General features: G+C 39.7%; 1 protein-coding gene across 1 annotated transcript; it reads left to right on the top strand.

The window, feature by feature from the left end:
• Positions 1-14,681: 14,681 nt before the first annotated feature.
• On the top strand, positions 14,682-17,500 carry LOC122689900 (heat shock protein HSP 90-alpha-like). The gene has a single exon (XM_043896709.1). The coding sequence runs from the start codon at positions 14,739-14,741 to the stop codon at positions 16,938-16,940; it is 2,202 nt and encodes a 733-aa protein (XP_043752644.1). The 5' UTR covers positions 14,682-14,738; the 3' UTR covers positions 16,941-17,500.
• Positions 17,501-17,752: the final 252 nt, after the last annotated feature.

Here is a 17,752-nt window from a genome sequence, read left to right as displayed (position 1 = left end):
ACTGTGCACTGAAGATGGATCGTTCAAAATGGGTCCCGTTCCCCTCAGTATGATTTTAAAAGGCACCCACTTTATCCTGTGCTCAACTTCCCCCATCACGAAGGTGCTCCTCCCCAGTGAGCGGGGTTAGTGGCAGGAATAGTAATAGGTGGGAGGACAGATGAGGCCATAAGCCAGTCCAGATCCTGGGACATCCTGGGCAGTGCTCACTTGCTTGGGGTGGAGGGGTGGGGGCTGATGGGAGGCCCTTTAAATAAATGTCCTAAAAATTTTTAACCAGAAGGAAATAGCTTCTTCTCCTGGTGCAGTTTCCCATCTTCAAGTCACCAAGAGTTCCCTGCTCTGTTTTCTCCTGTCTGACATTAACCGCTCCATGTACTAACCCAGCCCCCTTTTCTGTCTGATTGGAGGTGTGGTCTAAGCATAGATGGGCCAAGTGAAGGAAATATCAGAGGGCACTGAGGTTCAGAGATGCGCCCCCTCTGCTCCCGGCCCACCCTGTGGTCAGCAACTGGGGTGGACCCTGCAATACCATCCTCATTCAGGAGCCGAATTGGGTCTGGGTTCTTCTGGAGCTGATGCCCCTGGAGCTGATGCCAGTGCTGCCCTTGCTGCCATGCTACCCTTCCCCCTCTGTTTTAGGAGGATAGGTGTTAACTCTCTATGCTTCAGGGAATTTGCCTGTGAAGCCATCTGGTCATGGACTTTTGTTTGTTGAGAGTTCATTTCTAGAGGCTGGAAAGTCCAAGATCAAGGTGGCAATCAATTCAGTTCCTGGTGAGAGCCCTCTTTCTGGTTTGTAGATAGCTACCTTCTCACTGTCCTCACATGGCACAGAGAGAGCGAGCCAGCTCTCTGGACACTAATCTTTTTGGATCAGGGCTCCACCCTTATGGCCTGATTTAACCTTAGTGACATTCTTACCCAAATATAGCCACACTGGGGGTTTGGGCTTCAGCATATGAATTTGGGGTGAAGACAATTCATTCCATAGCACAGTGCATCTCAAAAGTGTATGTGCCAAAGCACCAAGTTGGTTTTGTTTGTTTGGTTTGGTTTTAAGTTTAATCTCTTCAAGACCATTCTTTTTATACAAATCCAATAGAAAATGAATCCCTAGAATAAAGGGAAATAGGAAGCAAACCTAGACATGCAAGATATAAAACCTGATTTTTCTATTATTAGACCCAATAAATATAAAATTACTCTGTAAATAGTTTCTAAAAATACTTTTTATTGTGGTAAAATATATATAACAAAAAATATATAGCATAAAATTTATCATTTTAACCATTTTTAAGTGTACACTTCCCTGGCATTAAGTACATTCACAGTGTTGTACAGCCATCATCACTATCCATTTCTGGAATTTTTTCATCTTCCCAAGTAGAAACTTTGTGCCCATAATACTAATTCTCCATTCCGCCCTCCATCAGTTCCTGGTAAGCACCTTTCTAACTTTCTGTCTGTATGAATTTCCCTGTTCCAAGTACCTCACATGAGTGAAGTGATACAGTATTTGTCCTTTTGTGTCTGTCTTATCTCATTTAGCATATTTTCAAAGTTCACTCATGTTGTAGCTTTTCGAATGCTCCATCAGGCTCTTGTTCCCAGTTTCTCTACTTACTTGCTGGGAGTGTTAGCTTATTGTCTGTGGGCCAGCGTCAGCCCACAGCTTGCTTTCAGACCACACTCTGAATAGTACTGCTGTAAGCTATTAAGTAACCAGATGTACACTTAGATGCCTACTTTACTAGACATTATCCCTCAAGTAAAACCTGGGAAGGTTTGGATAATGTCAGGGAAAACAAGAGCCATTTGTTTAGTAGGTAAGATTGTCGTCATCCAGCATAACGTTCAGTGAAAAACAGAGGATCTTCTCTTGTATTTACCAAATCATAGGTATGTTGTATTAGCACTGCCAGTATGGTGAGTTGATGATCAGATTCGATGGGTAACATTAAATTAAGCAAAATTTTGGCACATTGAAAGCATAAACCTTATCACAGGCAGTTGTATAGTTTTCCTCTCTAGAACCAAGCCTCCAAGCTGCTGCTTATTAGTATGTGTTCTGTTATCAAATGGTCTAAATCCAAAACCATATTCTATTAGCATTCTAAGAGTCTTGAGAAATTATCACCAGAGGATTCAAGATGGTGATGTAAGCACATGTCTCTCTCCTCTTCCTCCTAAAAGACCCTCACTCCCCCAGTATGTATAATTTCCAACCATTTTCCAGTTCGAAACAAATCTCTCCCCCTCTCTCTCTTGCTGTTCCCAAAACCACTTGCTTCTCCCTAGCCCCATCACCTTCCCTTATGTGACCAAATTGAAATTTTGTGGCCTGTAAAAATTCTGTGAAGCAAGGAAATATTAGGGCTTGTTGGAAATAAAAGAAATGGATACTAAGGAGAGAGTAAGTAAAAATTCATGCTATAATAAATCAACTTGTCATATTCTTCCTCAATGTCAACTTAAATCTGGGTGAGCTGACTCAGAGGGGTCAAGCAGATGTGCTCACTGTTCTTCTCCTTTCTAGACCCAGATCCTGTTATTTCCCCATCCAAAAGGCCTCAAGCCTACTTCTAGGACCTGAGCAAACATGTTCCCTAAGACCCCCAGCTAGGGTGTACTGTGCTAGATTTTACTTGTTGGCAAGAGATGGGTGGAGCTTTAATGTGTGGCCTGGGGTATCCACATGCATGTGTGGGGTCCTCTCCTGATAAGGGCTAGACCCTAAAGAAGGAGAGGAAAGGGGGAATCCCTATGTTGCCACCATGTGTTGTGTAGCCTGGAATCCAAGAAGCCTATATTCCAATCTGACCTGCCAGCCACAACAGGGCGTATCTGTCAAGGCAGAGGACATTTCTTTCTTACATTTGTGAGCTTGACTGGCACCTTTTAACCATTTAGACATAAAGGTGTGTAGACATTCTTTGTTTTCTTGCCTCAGGCACCAAAAATATTATTAGGACCCTGTCTCTCTTAAAATATTCTCATTCTGCTAGTGACAGTTCACTTTCTTGCAGCTCTCCTTGCCTTCCGACATTACAGGGACTGTACAACCAGGAGGCAGAGTCCAAATTCTGTACTCTAAAGTTGATCAAATTGCCAACATCCGTTGGATCATTGAAAAAGCAAGAAAGTTCCGGAAAAACAACTATTTCTGTTTTACTGAGTATGCCAAAGCTTTTGACTGTGTGGATCACAACAAACTGTGGAAAATACTGAAAGAGATGGGAATACCAGACCACCTGACCTACCTCCTGAGAAATTTCTGTGCAGGTCAAGAAGCAACAGAACTGGACATGGAACAACAGACTGGTTCCAAATCGGGAAAGGAGTACATCAAGGCTGTATATTGTCACCCTGCTTATTTAACTTGTATTCAGAGTACATTATGAGAAATGCTGGACTGGAGGAAGCACAAGCTGGAATCAAGATTGCCAGGAGAAATATCATATCGATAACCACAGATATGCAGATGACACTACCCTATGGCAGAAAGTGAAGAACTAAAGAGCCTGTTGATGAAAGTGAAAGAGAAGAGTGAAAAAGTTGGCTTGAAACTCAACATCCAGAAAATTAAGATCATGGCATCTGGTCCCATCACTTCATGGCAAATAGATCAGGAAACAGTGAGAGACTATTTGGGGGTGGGGGGGCTCCAAAATCAGTGCAGATGGTGACTGCAGCCATGAAATTAAAAGACGCTTGCTCCTTGGAAGAAAAGCTGTGACCAACCTAGACAGAGACATTTCTTTGCCAACAAAGGTCCATCTAGTCAAAGCTATGGTTTTCACAGTAGTTATATATGGATGTGAGAGTTGGCCTATAAAGAAAGTTGAGTGCTGAAGAATTGATGCTTTTGAACTGTGGTGTTGGAGAAGACTCTTGAGAGTCCCTTGAACAGCAAGGCGATCCAACCAGTTCATCCTAAAGGAAATCAGTCCTGAATTTTCATTGGAAGGACTGATGCTAAAGGTGAAACTCCAATACTTTGGCCACCTGATGCGAAGAACTGACTCATTGGAAAAGACCCCAATGCTGGGAAAGATTGAAGGCGGGAGGAGAAGGGGAGGACAGGATGAGCAGGTTGGATGGCATCACTGACTCAATGGACATGAGTTTGAGTAAACTGTTGGAGTTGGTGATGGGTAGGGAAGCCTGGCGTGCTGCAGTCCATGGCATTGCAAAGAATCAGACATGACTGAGCAACTGAACTGACTGAAAGTTGCTTGAAACATGTTTCCTGTCCATATGGCCATATTATCAATTTGATATTGACTTAGAGCGTGTATTTCCTTTTATTTTCAAGTTAGGCATTTGTTGACATTCTGAAATAATTTTACTTTTTGAATAGGTAAAATATTGACATGTTATGGAAAAATGTTAACTCAGTTAAGTCTTGCTTTCTTCCTCCATTCTCATCCCTCCCACCTCCCACACGCTAGAGGCAACCATTTTAATAAGTTGTTTATTTATTCTTCCCAGCATTTCTCCCTGCAGATAGAAGCAAATATGTAGATGTATTCTCATCTCCCACCCCTTTGTTGCACAAAATACAGAGTACTGCATACACAGTTCTGCATCTTGTGCTTTGTCGTTAAACAAGATAGCCTGGAGACCACACTGTACCAGTAGCTTTCTCAGTCCGTTTTTATGGCCACATGGAACTCCACAATATGAACATGACATAGTTTATTTTCACTAGTCCTATATCATGCATGTTTGGGCTATTTACAATATTTTGCTATTCAGATAATACTGCAGTCAGTAACCTTGTCATCTGTCATGTCGTAAATGTGCAAGAATATCCTTAAGATAGATGCCTAGAAGAGGGATTCTTGGGTCAAAGAATAAATGCATCTTTAATTTCATTAGACATTGTGAAACTCCCTTTCATAGAAGTTATAGTTTGCTTTCCCCCCAGTAGTGTTTTTTAGTGCTCTTTTCCATAGCCTTGCCTATAGAGTGTGCTGTCAAACTTTGGAATAGAAATGATCTCTCTGTATTTTAACCTGTATTTCTGCTATTATTGGTGAGCTTGGTCATCTTTTTAGGTGTGTAAAGCCCTATTTACATCTCTTTTGTTATACTGTCTATTTTTCTATTTTGCTTTTGGTCATTTTCATATAAATTTTGGGCTTCCAAGGGTGGTTCAGTGGTAAAGAATCCACCTGCCAGTGCAGGGGACACAGGAGCCTTGGGTTTGATCCCTGACTCAGGAAGATCCCCTGGAGGAGGGAATAGCAACCCACTCCAGTATTCCTGCCTGGAAAATCCCAAGAACAGAGGAACATCAGGCTACAGTCCATGAGGTCACAAAAGAGTTGGACACAACTGAGCACACACAGAGATTTTAGAAAAGATATTAACCTTAATTTTGTGATATAAATTACAAAAGCTTTTCCCAGATTGTCATTTGTCTTATGCTTTTTTTTATTGTACTTTTAGCCAGGCAGTTTTTTTTCTTTTTAAATATAGTCTAATATGAAACTAATCTCTTCTTTTTTGGCTTCTGGGGTTTGTCATAATTAGAAAGGCTTTCATCACTCCCAGGTTATAAAGGAATTCACCTTTGTTTTCTTCGTTTTTTTTTTTTTTTTTTAATTGAAGGATAATTGCTTTACAGAATATTGTTATTTTCTGTCAAACCTCAACATGAATCAGCCATAGGTATACGTACATATATCCCCTCCCTTTTGAACCTCCCTCCCTCCCACCTCCTGCCCCATCCCACCCCTCAAGATTGATACAGAGCCCCTGTTTGAGTTTCCTGAGCCATACAGCAAATTCCTGTTGGGTATCTATTTCACATGTGGTAATGTAAGTTTCCGTGTTACTCTTTCCATACATCTCACCCTCTCCTCCCCTCTCCCCATGTCCGTAAGTCTATTCTCTATGTCTGTTTCTCCACTGCTGCCCTATAAATAAATTCTTCAGTACCGTTTTTCTAGATTCTGTATATATGCATTAGAATACGATATTTATCTTTCTCTTTCTGACTCACTTCACTTTGTATAATATGTTCTAGGTTCATCCACCTCATCAGAACTGACTCAAATGCATTCCTTTTTATGACTGAGTAATATTCCATTGTGTATATGTACCACAACTTCTTTATCCATTCATCTGTCAATGAACATCTAGGTTGTTTCCATGTTCTAGCTATTGTAAATAGTGCTGCAGTGAAGAATGGGATACATGTGTCCTTTTCAACCCTGGTTCCCTCAGGGTATATGCCTAGGAGTGGGATTGCTGGGTCATATGGTGATTTTATTCCTAGTTTTTTAAGGAATTTCCATAACTTCTTCCATAGTGGCTATGTCGATTTAAATTCCCACCAACAGTGCAAGAGCATTCCCTTTTCTCCATGCCCTCTCCAGCATTTATTCTTTGTAGACTTCTTGATGATGGACATTCTGTCTGGTGTGAGGTGATATCTCATTGTACTTTTGACTTGCATTTCTGTAATAATGAGTGATATTGAGCATCTCTAATAATGAGTGATATTGAGCATGTGTTTGTTAGCCATCTGTATGTCTTCTTTGGAGAAATATCTGTTTAGGTCTTTTCCCCACTTTTTGATTGGGTTGTTTGTTTTTCTGGTATTGAGTTGTATGAGCTTCTTGTATATTTTGGAAATTAATCCTTTGTCAGTTGGTTTATTTGCTGCTATTTTCTCCCATTCTGAGGGTTGTCTTTTCACCATGGTTATAGTTTCCTTTGCTGTGCAAAAAGTTTTAATCAGGTCCCACTTGTTTGCTTTTGTTTTTATTTCCGTTTCTCTAGGAGGTGGGTCATAGAGAATCTTGCTTTGACTTATGTCATCAAGTGTTCTGCTTATGTTTTCCTCTAAGAGTTGTATAGTTTCTGGTCTTACATTTAGGTCTTTAATCCATTTTGAATTGATCTTTGTTTATGGTGTTAGAAGTGTTCTAATTTCATTCTTTTACATATAGCTGTCCAGTTTTCTCAGCACTATTTATTGAAGAGGCTGTCTTTGCCCCATTGTATATTCTTGCCTCCTTTGTCAAAAATAAGGTACCCATAGGTGCATGGGTTTATTTCTGGGCTGTTTATCTTGTTGCATTGGTCTATATTTCTGTTTTTGTGTCAGTACCATACTGTCTTGATGCCTGTAGCTTTGTAGTATAATCTGAAGTCAGGAAGTTTGATTCTTCGAGCTGCATTCTTCTTTCTCAAGACTGCTTTGGCTCTTCGGGGTCTTTTGTGTTTCCATATGAATTGTGAAATTTTTTGTTCTAGTTCTGTGAAAACTGCCATTGGTAATTTGATAGGGATCGCATTGAATCTGTAGATTGCATTTGGTAGTATAGTCATTTTCACAGTGTTGATTGTTCCTACCCAGGAACATGGAATGTCTCCACAATTGTTTATGTCATCTTTGATTTTTTTCCTTAGGGTCTAATTTTCTGTGTAGTGTTTGTCTCCTTACAGAAGTTTATCCCTAGATATTTAATTCTTGTTGTTGCGATGGTGAATGGGATTGATTCCTTAATTTCTCATTCTGATTTTTCATTGTTAGTATATAGAAATGCAAGTGATTTCTGTGTGTTAATTTTGTATCCTGCAACTTTGCTAAATTCACTGATTAGCTCTAGTAATTTTCTGATACTCTTTAGGGTTTTCTCTGTACAATATCATGTCATCTGCAGACAGTGAGAGCTTTACTTCTTCTTTTCCGATCTGGATTCCTTTTATTACTTTTTCTTCTCTGACTGCTGTAGCTAGGACTTCCAGAACTATGTTGAATAATAGTGGTGAAAGTGGACACCTTGTCTTGTTCCTGATCTTAGGGGGAATGCTTTCAGTTTTTCACCATTGAGAATAGTGTTTGCTGTAGGCTTATCATATATGGCCTTTACTATGTTGAGGTAGATTCCTTCTATGCCCATTTTTTGAAGAGTTTTAATCATAAATGGGTGCTGAATTTTGTCAAAGGCCTTTTCTGCATCTATTGAGATTATCATATGGTTTTTTTTCTTTCAATTTGTTAATATGGTATATCACATTGATTGATTTGTGTATATTAAAGAATCCTTGCATCCCTGTAATAAACCCAACTTGATCATGGTGTATGAGCTTTTTGATGTGTTGCTGAATTCTGTTTGCTAAAATTTTGTTGAGGATTTTTGCATCTATGTTCATCAGTGATATTGGCCTGTAGTTACCTTTTTTTGTGTTGTTTTTGTCTGGTTTTGGTATCAGGGTGATGGTGGCCTCGTAGAATGAGTTTGGAAGTATTCCTTCCTCTGCAATTTTTTGAAAGAGTTTTAGAAGGATAGGCATTAGCTTTTCTCTAAACGTTTGATAGAATTCTCCTGTGAAGCCATCTGGTCCTGGCCTTTTGTTTTTTGGGAGATTTTTGATCACAGCTTCAATTTCAGTGCTTGTAATCGGGTTATTCATAATTTCTATTTCTTCCTGGTTTAGTCTTGGAAGATTGAATTTTTCTAAGAATCTATCCATTTCTTCCAGGTTATCCATTTTATTGCCATACAGTTGTTCATAATAGTCTGATAATCTTTTGTATTTCTGCATTCTTTGTTGTAACCTCTCCTTTTTCATTTCTAGTTTTGTTGATTTGATTCTTCCTTTTTTCTTGATGAGTCTGGCTAAAGGCTTGTCAATTTTGTTTATCTTCTCAAAGAACCAGCTTTTGGTTTTATTAATCTTTACTATTGTTTCTTTCATTTATTTTTCATTTATTTCTGGTCATATCTTTATGATTTCTTTCCTTTTACTAATTTTGGGGGTATTTTTAGTTCTTGTTTTTCCACTTGTTTTAGATGTAAAGTTAGGCTGTCTGTTCGATGTTTTTCTTGTTTCTTGAGGTAGGATTGTATTGCTATAAACTTCCCTCTTAGAACTGCTTTTGCTGCATCCCATAGGTTTTGAGTTGTGTTTTCATTGTCATTTGTTTCTAGAAATTTTTTTATTTCCCTTTTGATTTCTTTAGTAACCTGTTGATTATTTAAAAGGGTGTTGTTTAATCTCCATGTGTTTGTGTTTCTTACAGGTTTTTTTTTGGTAATTGATATCTAGTCTCAGCATTGTGGTCAGAGAAGACGCTTGATACGATTTCAGTTTTCTTAAATTTACTGAGGTTTGATTTGTGACCCAAGATGTGGTCTATCCTGGAGAAGGTTCCATATGGACTTGAGAAGAAGGTATATTTTTCTGCATTTGGATAGAATGTCATGAAGATATCAATGAGATCCATCTCACCTAATGTATCATTTAAGACTTGTGTTTCCTTATTAATTTTCTGTTTTGATGATCTGTCCATTGGTGTGAGTGGGGTGTTAAAGTCTCCTACTATGATTGTGTTACTGTCAATTTCTCCTTTTATGTCTGTTATTGTCTGTCTTATGTATTGAGGTGCTCCTATGTTGGGTGCATAGATACTTAAAATTGTTATGTCTTCCTCTTGGATTGATCCCTTGATCATTATGTAGTGTCCTTCCTTAGCTCTTGTAATCTTCTTTATTTTAAGGTCTAGTTTGTCTGATATGAGGATTGCTACTCCAGCTTTCTTTTGCTTCCCATTTGCATAGAATATATTTTTCTGTCCTCTCACTTTCAGTCTATATGTGTCTTTAGGTCTGAAGTGTGTTTCTTGTAGACAACATATATATGGGTCTTGTTTTTCTATTGATTCAGCCAGTCTGTGTGTTTGGGTTGGAGCATTTAATCCACTTACATTTAAAGAAATTATTGATATATATGTTCCTATTGCCATTTTCTTAATTGTTTGGGGTTGATTTTGTAGATCTTTTTTCTTCTCTTGTATTTCTTGACTGTTTAAGTCCATTTAACATTTGTTGTAAAGCTGGTTTGGTGGTACTTAGTTCTCTTAACTTCTGCTTGTCTGAAAAGCTTTTGATTTCTCCATCAATTTTGAATGAGATCCTTGCCAGGTACTGTAATCTTGGATGTAGATTTTTCCCTTTCAGTACTTTAAATATATCCTGCCATTCCCTTCTGGCCTGCAGAGTTTCTGATGAAACATCAGCTGTTAAGCATATAAGGTTTGTTTGTTACTTGTTGCTTCTCCCTTGATACTTTTAATATTCTTTCTTTGTGTTTAGTCTTTGTTAGTTTGATTAGTATGTGTCTTGGCATGTTTCTCCTTGGGTTTATCCTGTGTGGGACTCTTTGTGCCTCTTGGATTTGATCAACTATTTCCATTTCCATGTTGGGGAAATTTTCAACTATAATCTCTTTAAAAATTTTCTCATACCTTTATTTTTCTCTTCTTCTGGGACCCCCTATAATTCAAATGTTGGTGCATCTGATATTGTCCCAGAGGTCTCTGAGACTATCCTCAGTTCTTTTCATTCTTTTTACCTTATTCTGCTCTTCAGCAGTTATTTCCACCATTTTATCTTCCAGCTCACTGATTCATTCTTTTGCTTTAGATATTCTGCTATCGATTCCTTCTAGAGTATTTTTAATTTCAGTACTTGCATTGTTTGTCTCTGTATGTTTATTCTTTAATTCTTCTAGGTCTTTGTTAATTGATTCTTGCATTTTCTACATTTTGTTTTCAAGATTTTTTTATCACCTTTACTATCATTATTCTGAATTCTTTTTCAGGTAGTTTGCTTTTCTCTTCATTTATTTGGACTTCTGTGTTTCTAGTTTGTTCCTTCATTTGTATGGTATGTCTCTGCCTTTTTATTATTATTTTTTTTAGCTTATTGTGTTTGAGGTCTCTTTTTCCCAGGCTTCAAGGTTGAATTCTTTCTTCCTTTTGGTTTCTGTCCTCCTAAGGTTGGTCCAGTGGTTTGTGTAAGCTTCGTATAGGGTGAGATTTGTGCTGAGTTTTTGTTTTTCCTCCGATAGTCAAGGCTGAGTGAGGTGGTAATCATGTCTGCTGATGATTGGGTTTGTATTTTTATTTTGTTTGTCGTTTAGATGAGGCATCCTCCACAGAGTGCTACTGGTGGTTGGGTGATGCCGGGCCTTGTATTCAAGAGGTTTCCTTTGTGTGAGTTCTCACTATTTGATATTCCCTAGAGTTAGTTCTCTAGTAGTCTAGGGTCTTGAAGTCAGAGTTCCCACTCCAAAGGCTCAGGGCTTGATCTTATTCTCTGTGAAACAGTATAGTGGTCCTGAAACTGAGCAGGTCCCTGCTGTTTTTTAAAAAAAAATTTAGATGGTTGATCAATTTAAAGGAACTTTTTTGGTATGTGGCATTGGCATTAGTCTTGAAGATTTTGATCATGGATACCTCCACTTTGCTTGGGTTTTCTGTTATAAGGGTTGGGCTTGGCAGTCCTGAGCATCTTCACACTTCGATTAGTTATCTGCTGTTAGCTTTGACCATCAACCCATCCAGGGAATTCCCTTCCAGTTGCTAGGACTCCATGCTTCCACTGCCGAGGACCAGGGTTCAATCCCTGGTCAGAAAACGAAGATCCCACAAGCCTCTTAGCATAGCCAGAAAGAAAAGAAATCCATACCTCTCATGAATACTTGTTTGCTATGCAGGTTAGCTTCATCCTTTCCTCCAGATATCCCAGGGAACTCAGTTCTCCCAGACTCAACCGTTTGTATAGGATTCTTGATAACTACTTTTTTCATGACATGCACAGGGCAGTGAAAATCTTGCATTTCCAAAGGTGAGGTTTGGGTTTTTGGTATTATTCCCACTGCTTATGAATCTGTATTTGGGCTGGAAAGATTGTGGCATGTCGAGGGGAGCAGGAGGTAGTAGGGAAAGGGAACACTATGAAATGAGCTGGAGAAAGGCATGTGATATGAGCACTGACTACCTTTGATTTTCCTATGGTTCCCCTCCAGCTTTCTTCTTGGCCTCGCCATTGTCTTAGTGTTCATTAAATGACAGTAATTAATCTTCATCATTTGGGCATGTTTTTAAGAATTTTCCAATTCACTGCTGACTTGAAGTTTGCATAGGAGGCTTTTCTCTAGGGAAATGTAAATGAGCTATTTCACTAAGGAAGAAAGTTTTCAGGTGTGAGAAAATGGATGAGTATTTGCTCTCTGTGAAAATTATTTTCATACTGAATAATGCAGCTGTCAATCCCCAAGTTGTTTCTCAAAAATTTACTGCCAAACTGTTACTTGCTGATCCATGCCTACAATGAAAGTTGTTTATCCATTTACAAGTCCTAAGCCTTGTTTGAGTACTTTCTGCTCAAAGCAAAATGCCGCATGTGTTCAGTTTAAATTGTCTAAAACTTTCCTTTACCATCTTCTAGAATCTTGACTATTCTGATGGCTTAACCAGATCTTCTCTATCAAATATGGGAACTCATCAAAAAATGAACTAGCTTTTCCTTTACACTGATCTTTATTTCAGTTTATTTCCAATCCAGTTGATCTTTATTTCAGTCAAAAATGCATTTGTTTTTAAAATTGAGATCATAATGAGGGGAGATGGGACATCTGTATTGAGTTGCCAGAGTGGAAGCTCTCAAAAGGTGCACAAAGTCGAGTGGGAAAGCATTTCCCCAATATTTTACTTGATTGTAAAGTTACTGTGCTGTCAGCAATGCTTTTATTGCTGGCAGATGTCCCAATATTGTTGGCCTGAAAGTACCTTGAGGGACAAGCACCATATTTAGAGTATGCCATAAAGCCATAGTTTCAGGGAATTTATTGTTATGTCAACTGAATATTTGATAATTGAAATTTGGTGATAACATTATTCATTTCTAATTTTTTAATTTATTTTTTCATTGAAGGATAATTGCTTTACAGAATTTTGCTGTTTTCTGTCAAACCTCAACATGAATCAGCCATAGGTGTACACATGTCCCCTCCTTTTTGAACCTCCCTCCCATCTCCCTCCCCATCCCACCCCTCTAGGTTGTCACAGAGCCCCTGTTTGAGTTCCCTGAGCCAGACAGCAAATTCCCATTGGCTATCTATTTTACATATGGTAATGTAAGTTTCCACATTACTCTCTCCATACATCTCACCCTCTCCTCCCCTCCCCACCACCAGGTCCATAAGTCTGTTCTCTATGTCTGTTTCTCCATTGCTGCCCTGCAGATAAATTCATCGGTACCATTTTTCTAGATGCCATATATAGTCATGAGTATACGATATTTATCTTTCTCTTTCTGACTTACTTCACTCTGTATGATAGGCTGTAGGTTCATCCTCCTCAGTAGAACTGACTCAAATGCATTCATTTTTATGGCTGAGTAATATTCCATTCTGTTTATGTACAACAGCTTCTTTATCCATTCATCTGTCAATGGACATCTGAGTTGCTTCCATGTTCTAGCTATTGTAAATAGTGCTGCAATGAACATTGGGGTACATGTGTCTTTTTCAAGTTTGGTTTCCTTGGGGTGGGATTGCTGGCTCATATGATGGTTTTATTCCTACTTTTAAAGGAATCTGCATACCATCTTCCATAGTGGCTGTATAAATTTGCATTCCCATCAACAGTGCAAGAGGGCCCTTTTCTCCACACCCTCTTCAGCATTTACTGTTTGTAAACTTCTTGATGACGGCCATTGTGACTGGTGTGAGGTGATATCTCATTATGGTTTTGATTTGCATTTTTCTAATAATGAGTGATGTTGAGCATCTTTTCATGTGTTTGTTAGTCATCTGTATGTCTTCTTTGGAGAAATGTCTCTTCCATTCTTCTGCTTCACATATTCTGCTATTGATCCCTTCTAGAGTATTTTTAAGTTCAGTAATTGTGGTGTTTGTCTCTGTATGTTTATTCTTCAATTATTATAGGTCTTTGTTAACTGATTCTTGCATTTTCTCCATTCTGTTTTCAAGGTTTTGGATCATCTTTACTATGATTATTCTGAATTCTTTTTCAGGTAGTTCGCCTGTTTCTTCTTCATTTATTTGGACTTCTGTGTTTCTAGTTTGTTCCTTCATTTGTGCAGTATTTCTCTGCCTTTTCATTTTTTTTTTTTTAACTTATCATGTTTGAGGTCTCATTTTCCCAGGCGTCAAGGTTTAGTTCTTTCTTCCTTTTGGTTTCTGCCCTCTTAAGGTTGGTCCAGTGGTTTGTGTAAGCTTCGTGTAAGGTGTCACTGCTGCTGCTTTTCTGCGGGAGGAGGTTTTATTTTTCTCCCTGTGATGGGCAGAGCTGAGTGATGTGGTAATCCTGTCTGCTGATGATTGGGTTTGTATTTTTGTCTTGTTTGTTGTTTGGATGAGGCGTCCTGCATAGGGTGCTACTGGCAGTTGGGTGATGCCGGGTCTTGTATACAAGTGGTTGCCTTTGTGGGAGTTCTCACTATTTGATGCTCCTTAGGGTTAGGAGTTCTTTGGTATTCTAGGGTCTTGGAGTCAGTGCTCCCACTCCAAAACCTCAGAGCGTGATCTCTGGTGAGTTCTGCATGGTTATATATATTCTTTTCCAGTGGTCAGGTACTCCTGCCCACTCTTGGCTGGTGTTCTGCAAGCACTTCTGTGTCTGAAGGTGTATTCCTGATATATCCATAGAGAAAGATGTACTCCATGTCCACCTACTCCGCCCTCTTGTTCCTTTTAACAATACACTTCTGAATAACCTAAAGGTCACTTGTGTAGGCGTTGAAGGATCCCAGATGAGCCCCCTAAACGATGAAATAGGAATCTGTGTTCTTGTTCATGGACACGTAAACATTCCTCATTTCTAATTTTTAAAGATTAATAAATGGAGTTGCCTCTGCGTCCCTGTGCTGCGTCGTTGCGGAGCCCGTGCTAGTCCTTCAGCCAAGATGCCCGAGGAGACCCAGGCTCAGGATCAGCCGATGGAGGAGGAGGAAGTGGAGATGTTCGCCTTCCAGGCGGAAATTGCCCAGTTGATGTCACTGATCATCAACACTTTCTATTCGAATAAGGAGATTTTCCTGAGGGAGCTGATTTCAAACTCCTCCGATGCTCTGGACAAGATCAGGTATGAGAGTTTGACCGATCCCAGTAAGTTAGACTCTGGGAAAGAGCTGCACATTAATCTCATACCGAACAAGCAAGATCGAACCCTCACCATCGTGGACACCGGCATTGGGATGACCAAGGCCGATTTGATTAATAACCTGGGCACCATCGCCAAGTCCGGGACCAAAGCGTTCATGGAGGCTTTGCAGGCTGGCGCTGATATCTCCATGATAGGCCAGTTTGGTGTCGGGTTTTATTCAGCCTATTTGGTGGCTGAGAAAGTGACCGTTATCACCAAACATAACGATGACGAGCAGTACGCCTGGGAGTCTTCTGCAGGAGGATCCTTCACAGTGAAGACTGATACAGGAGAACCTATGGGGCGTGGAACAAAGGTTATTCTGCATCTGAAAGAAGACCAGACTGAGTACCTGGAGGAACGGAGAATAAAGGAGATTGTGAAGAAGCATTCTCAGTTCATTGGCTATCCCATCACTCTGTTTGTGGAGAAGGAACGTGATAAGGAAGTTAGTGATGATGAGGCAGAAGAGAAGGAAGACAAAGAGGAAGAGAAGGAGAAAGAAGAAAAGGAGTCTGATGACAAGCCTGAGATAGAAGACGTTGGCTCAGATGAGGAGGAGGAAGAGAAGAAGGACGGGGACAAGAAGAAGAAGAAGAAGATCAAGGAGAAGTACATCGATCAAGAAGAGCTGAACAAGACAAAGCCTATCTGGACCAGAAACCCTGATGACATCACTAACGAGGAGTACGGAGAGTTCTACAAGAGCCTGACCAACGATTGGGAGGATCACTTGGCGGTCAAGCATTTTTCAGTTGAAGGACAGTTGGAATTCAGAGCCCTTCTTTTTGTCCCAAGACGAGCTCCTTTTGATCTGTTTGAAAACAGAAAGAAGAAGAACAATATTAAGTTGTATGTTCGCAGAGTTTTCATCATGGATAACTGTGAGGAGCTAATCCCTGAATACCTGAATTTCATTAGAGGTGTGGTGGACTCTGAGGATCTTCCTCTGAACATTTCCCGTGAGATGTTGCAACAAAGCAAAATTTTGAAAGTTATCAGGAAGAACTTGGTCAAAAAGTGCTTGGAACTCTTCACTGAACTGGCAGAAGATAAAGAGAACTACAAGAAGTTTTATGAGCAGTTCTCTAAAAATATTAAGCTTGGAATACATGAAGATTCTCAAAATCGGAAGAAGCTTTCAGAGCTGTTGAGATACTATACTTCTGCTTCTGGTGATGAGATGGTTTCTCTCAAGGACTATTGCACAAGAATGAAGGAAAACCAGAAACACATCTATTACATCACAGGTGAGACGAAGGACCAGGTAGCCAACTCTGCCTTTGTGGAGCGTCTCCGGAAGCACGGCTTGGAAGTGATCTACATGATCGAGCCTATTGATGAGTACTGTGTGCAGCAGCTGAAGGAGTTTGAGGGGAAGACCTTAGTGTCAGTCACCAAAGAGGGCCTGGAACTTCCAGAAGATGAGGAAGAGAAAAAGAAACAAGAAGAAAAAAAGACAAAATTTGAAAACCTTTGCAAAATCATGAAGGACATTTTGGAGAAGAAAGTTGAAAAGGTGGTTGTGTCTAACCGGTTGGTGACATCCCCATGCTGCATTGTGACAAGCACATATGGCTGGACAGCAAACATGGAACGGATCATGAAGGCTCAAGCCCTGAGAGACAACTCAACGATGGGTTACATGGCAGCCAAGAAGCACCTGGAGATCAACCCTGACCATTCCATCATCGAGACCTTGAGGCAAAAGGCAGAGGCTGACAAGAATGACAAGTCTGTGAAGGATCTGGTCATCCTGCTGTACGAAACCGCCCTCCTGTCTTCGGGGTTCAGCCTGGAGGACCCCCAGACGCACGCCAACAGGATCTACAGGATGATCAAACTTGGTCTCGGTATTGATGAGGATGACCCCACTGCTGACGACAGCAGTGCTGCGGTCACTGAGGAAATGCCTCCCCTGGAAGGAGACGACGACACGTCCCGCATGGAAGAAGTAGACTAAGCGCTGCCTGAGAATCGCTTGGCTGTGTGTTCAGCACTCTGTCTCCATTCCCTCTAATATGTTTTCAAGTATTTCTTTATTTTTGTTAACGTTTAAAAATCGTATGGCATGGTAACTACATAAGGGGAGGATAAGATTTCTTTATACTAAGTGTGATACTGTGATACTTTTAGCACTAAAGCAGAGCTAGTTTTTTCCTAGTTTCATGTTGGCTTATTTTAACAGATGGAAGTAGTTACGTTTGTTGTAAGGTGTGTGTGTAACCTGTGTTAACTTTGTGGTCTGAAGTGTTTAGCTATCAAGCGGATTCTTTAGTAGACCAAAATTTTTTGTCACTGAAGTGTTCTGAAGTATATACCGTGATGTTTAAAAGAAACACTTGTTAAAGCAAGTTTTCATCTTCTGGGATATACTTTTTAAAACTTCCATCCCCTGTAGTTATGACTGCATGTGCCAGGCCTCTAGAAGTTAGTGTGTTAAGCTGAACCAACTTGATTGGATTCGCTGTCCGTACATAGGGCTTGTTTTCCAAAGAAAAATATTGTTTAGAGTAGCAAACTTATAAGCCTGCTCAGGCATGTTGTAAAGCCGCTGGAAAAGTAACTTGGAGCAAGTTTTGTGAGTGGAAATGCAGTGCTCAAGTCACATTCTGCTTTAAAAAGTTGTAACAAATATAGATGAATTAAAAAAAAAAAGATTAATAAATGAAGTTTAATATAGATAATATTTCCATTATGATTTTAAATATATGTAAAGTACAGAGGAAGAAATGAGACAAACCCACATGTAACTTTCTACCTTTGTGAGATGCA

The sequence above is a fragment of the Cervus elaphus genome, chromosome X, assembly GCF_910594005.1.
Source record: "Cervus elaphus chromosome X, mCerEla1.1, whole genome shotgun sequence".
Classification (NCBI taxonomy): domain Eukaryota; kingdom Metazoa; phylum Chordata; class Mammalia; order Artiodactyla; family Cervidae; genus Cervus; species Cervus elaphus.
Note: the sequence above shows the minus strand (reverse complement) of the source record. Positions and strands in the feature narration are given on the sequence as shown.

Coding starts and splice junctions, on each gene's coding strand:
- LOC122689900 (XM_043896709.1), top strand. CDS start 14,739: ATGCCCGAGGAGACCCAGGCTCAGGATCAGCCGATGGAGGAGGAGGAA.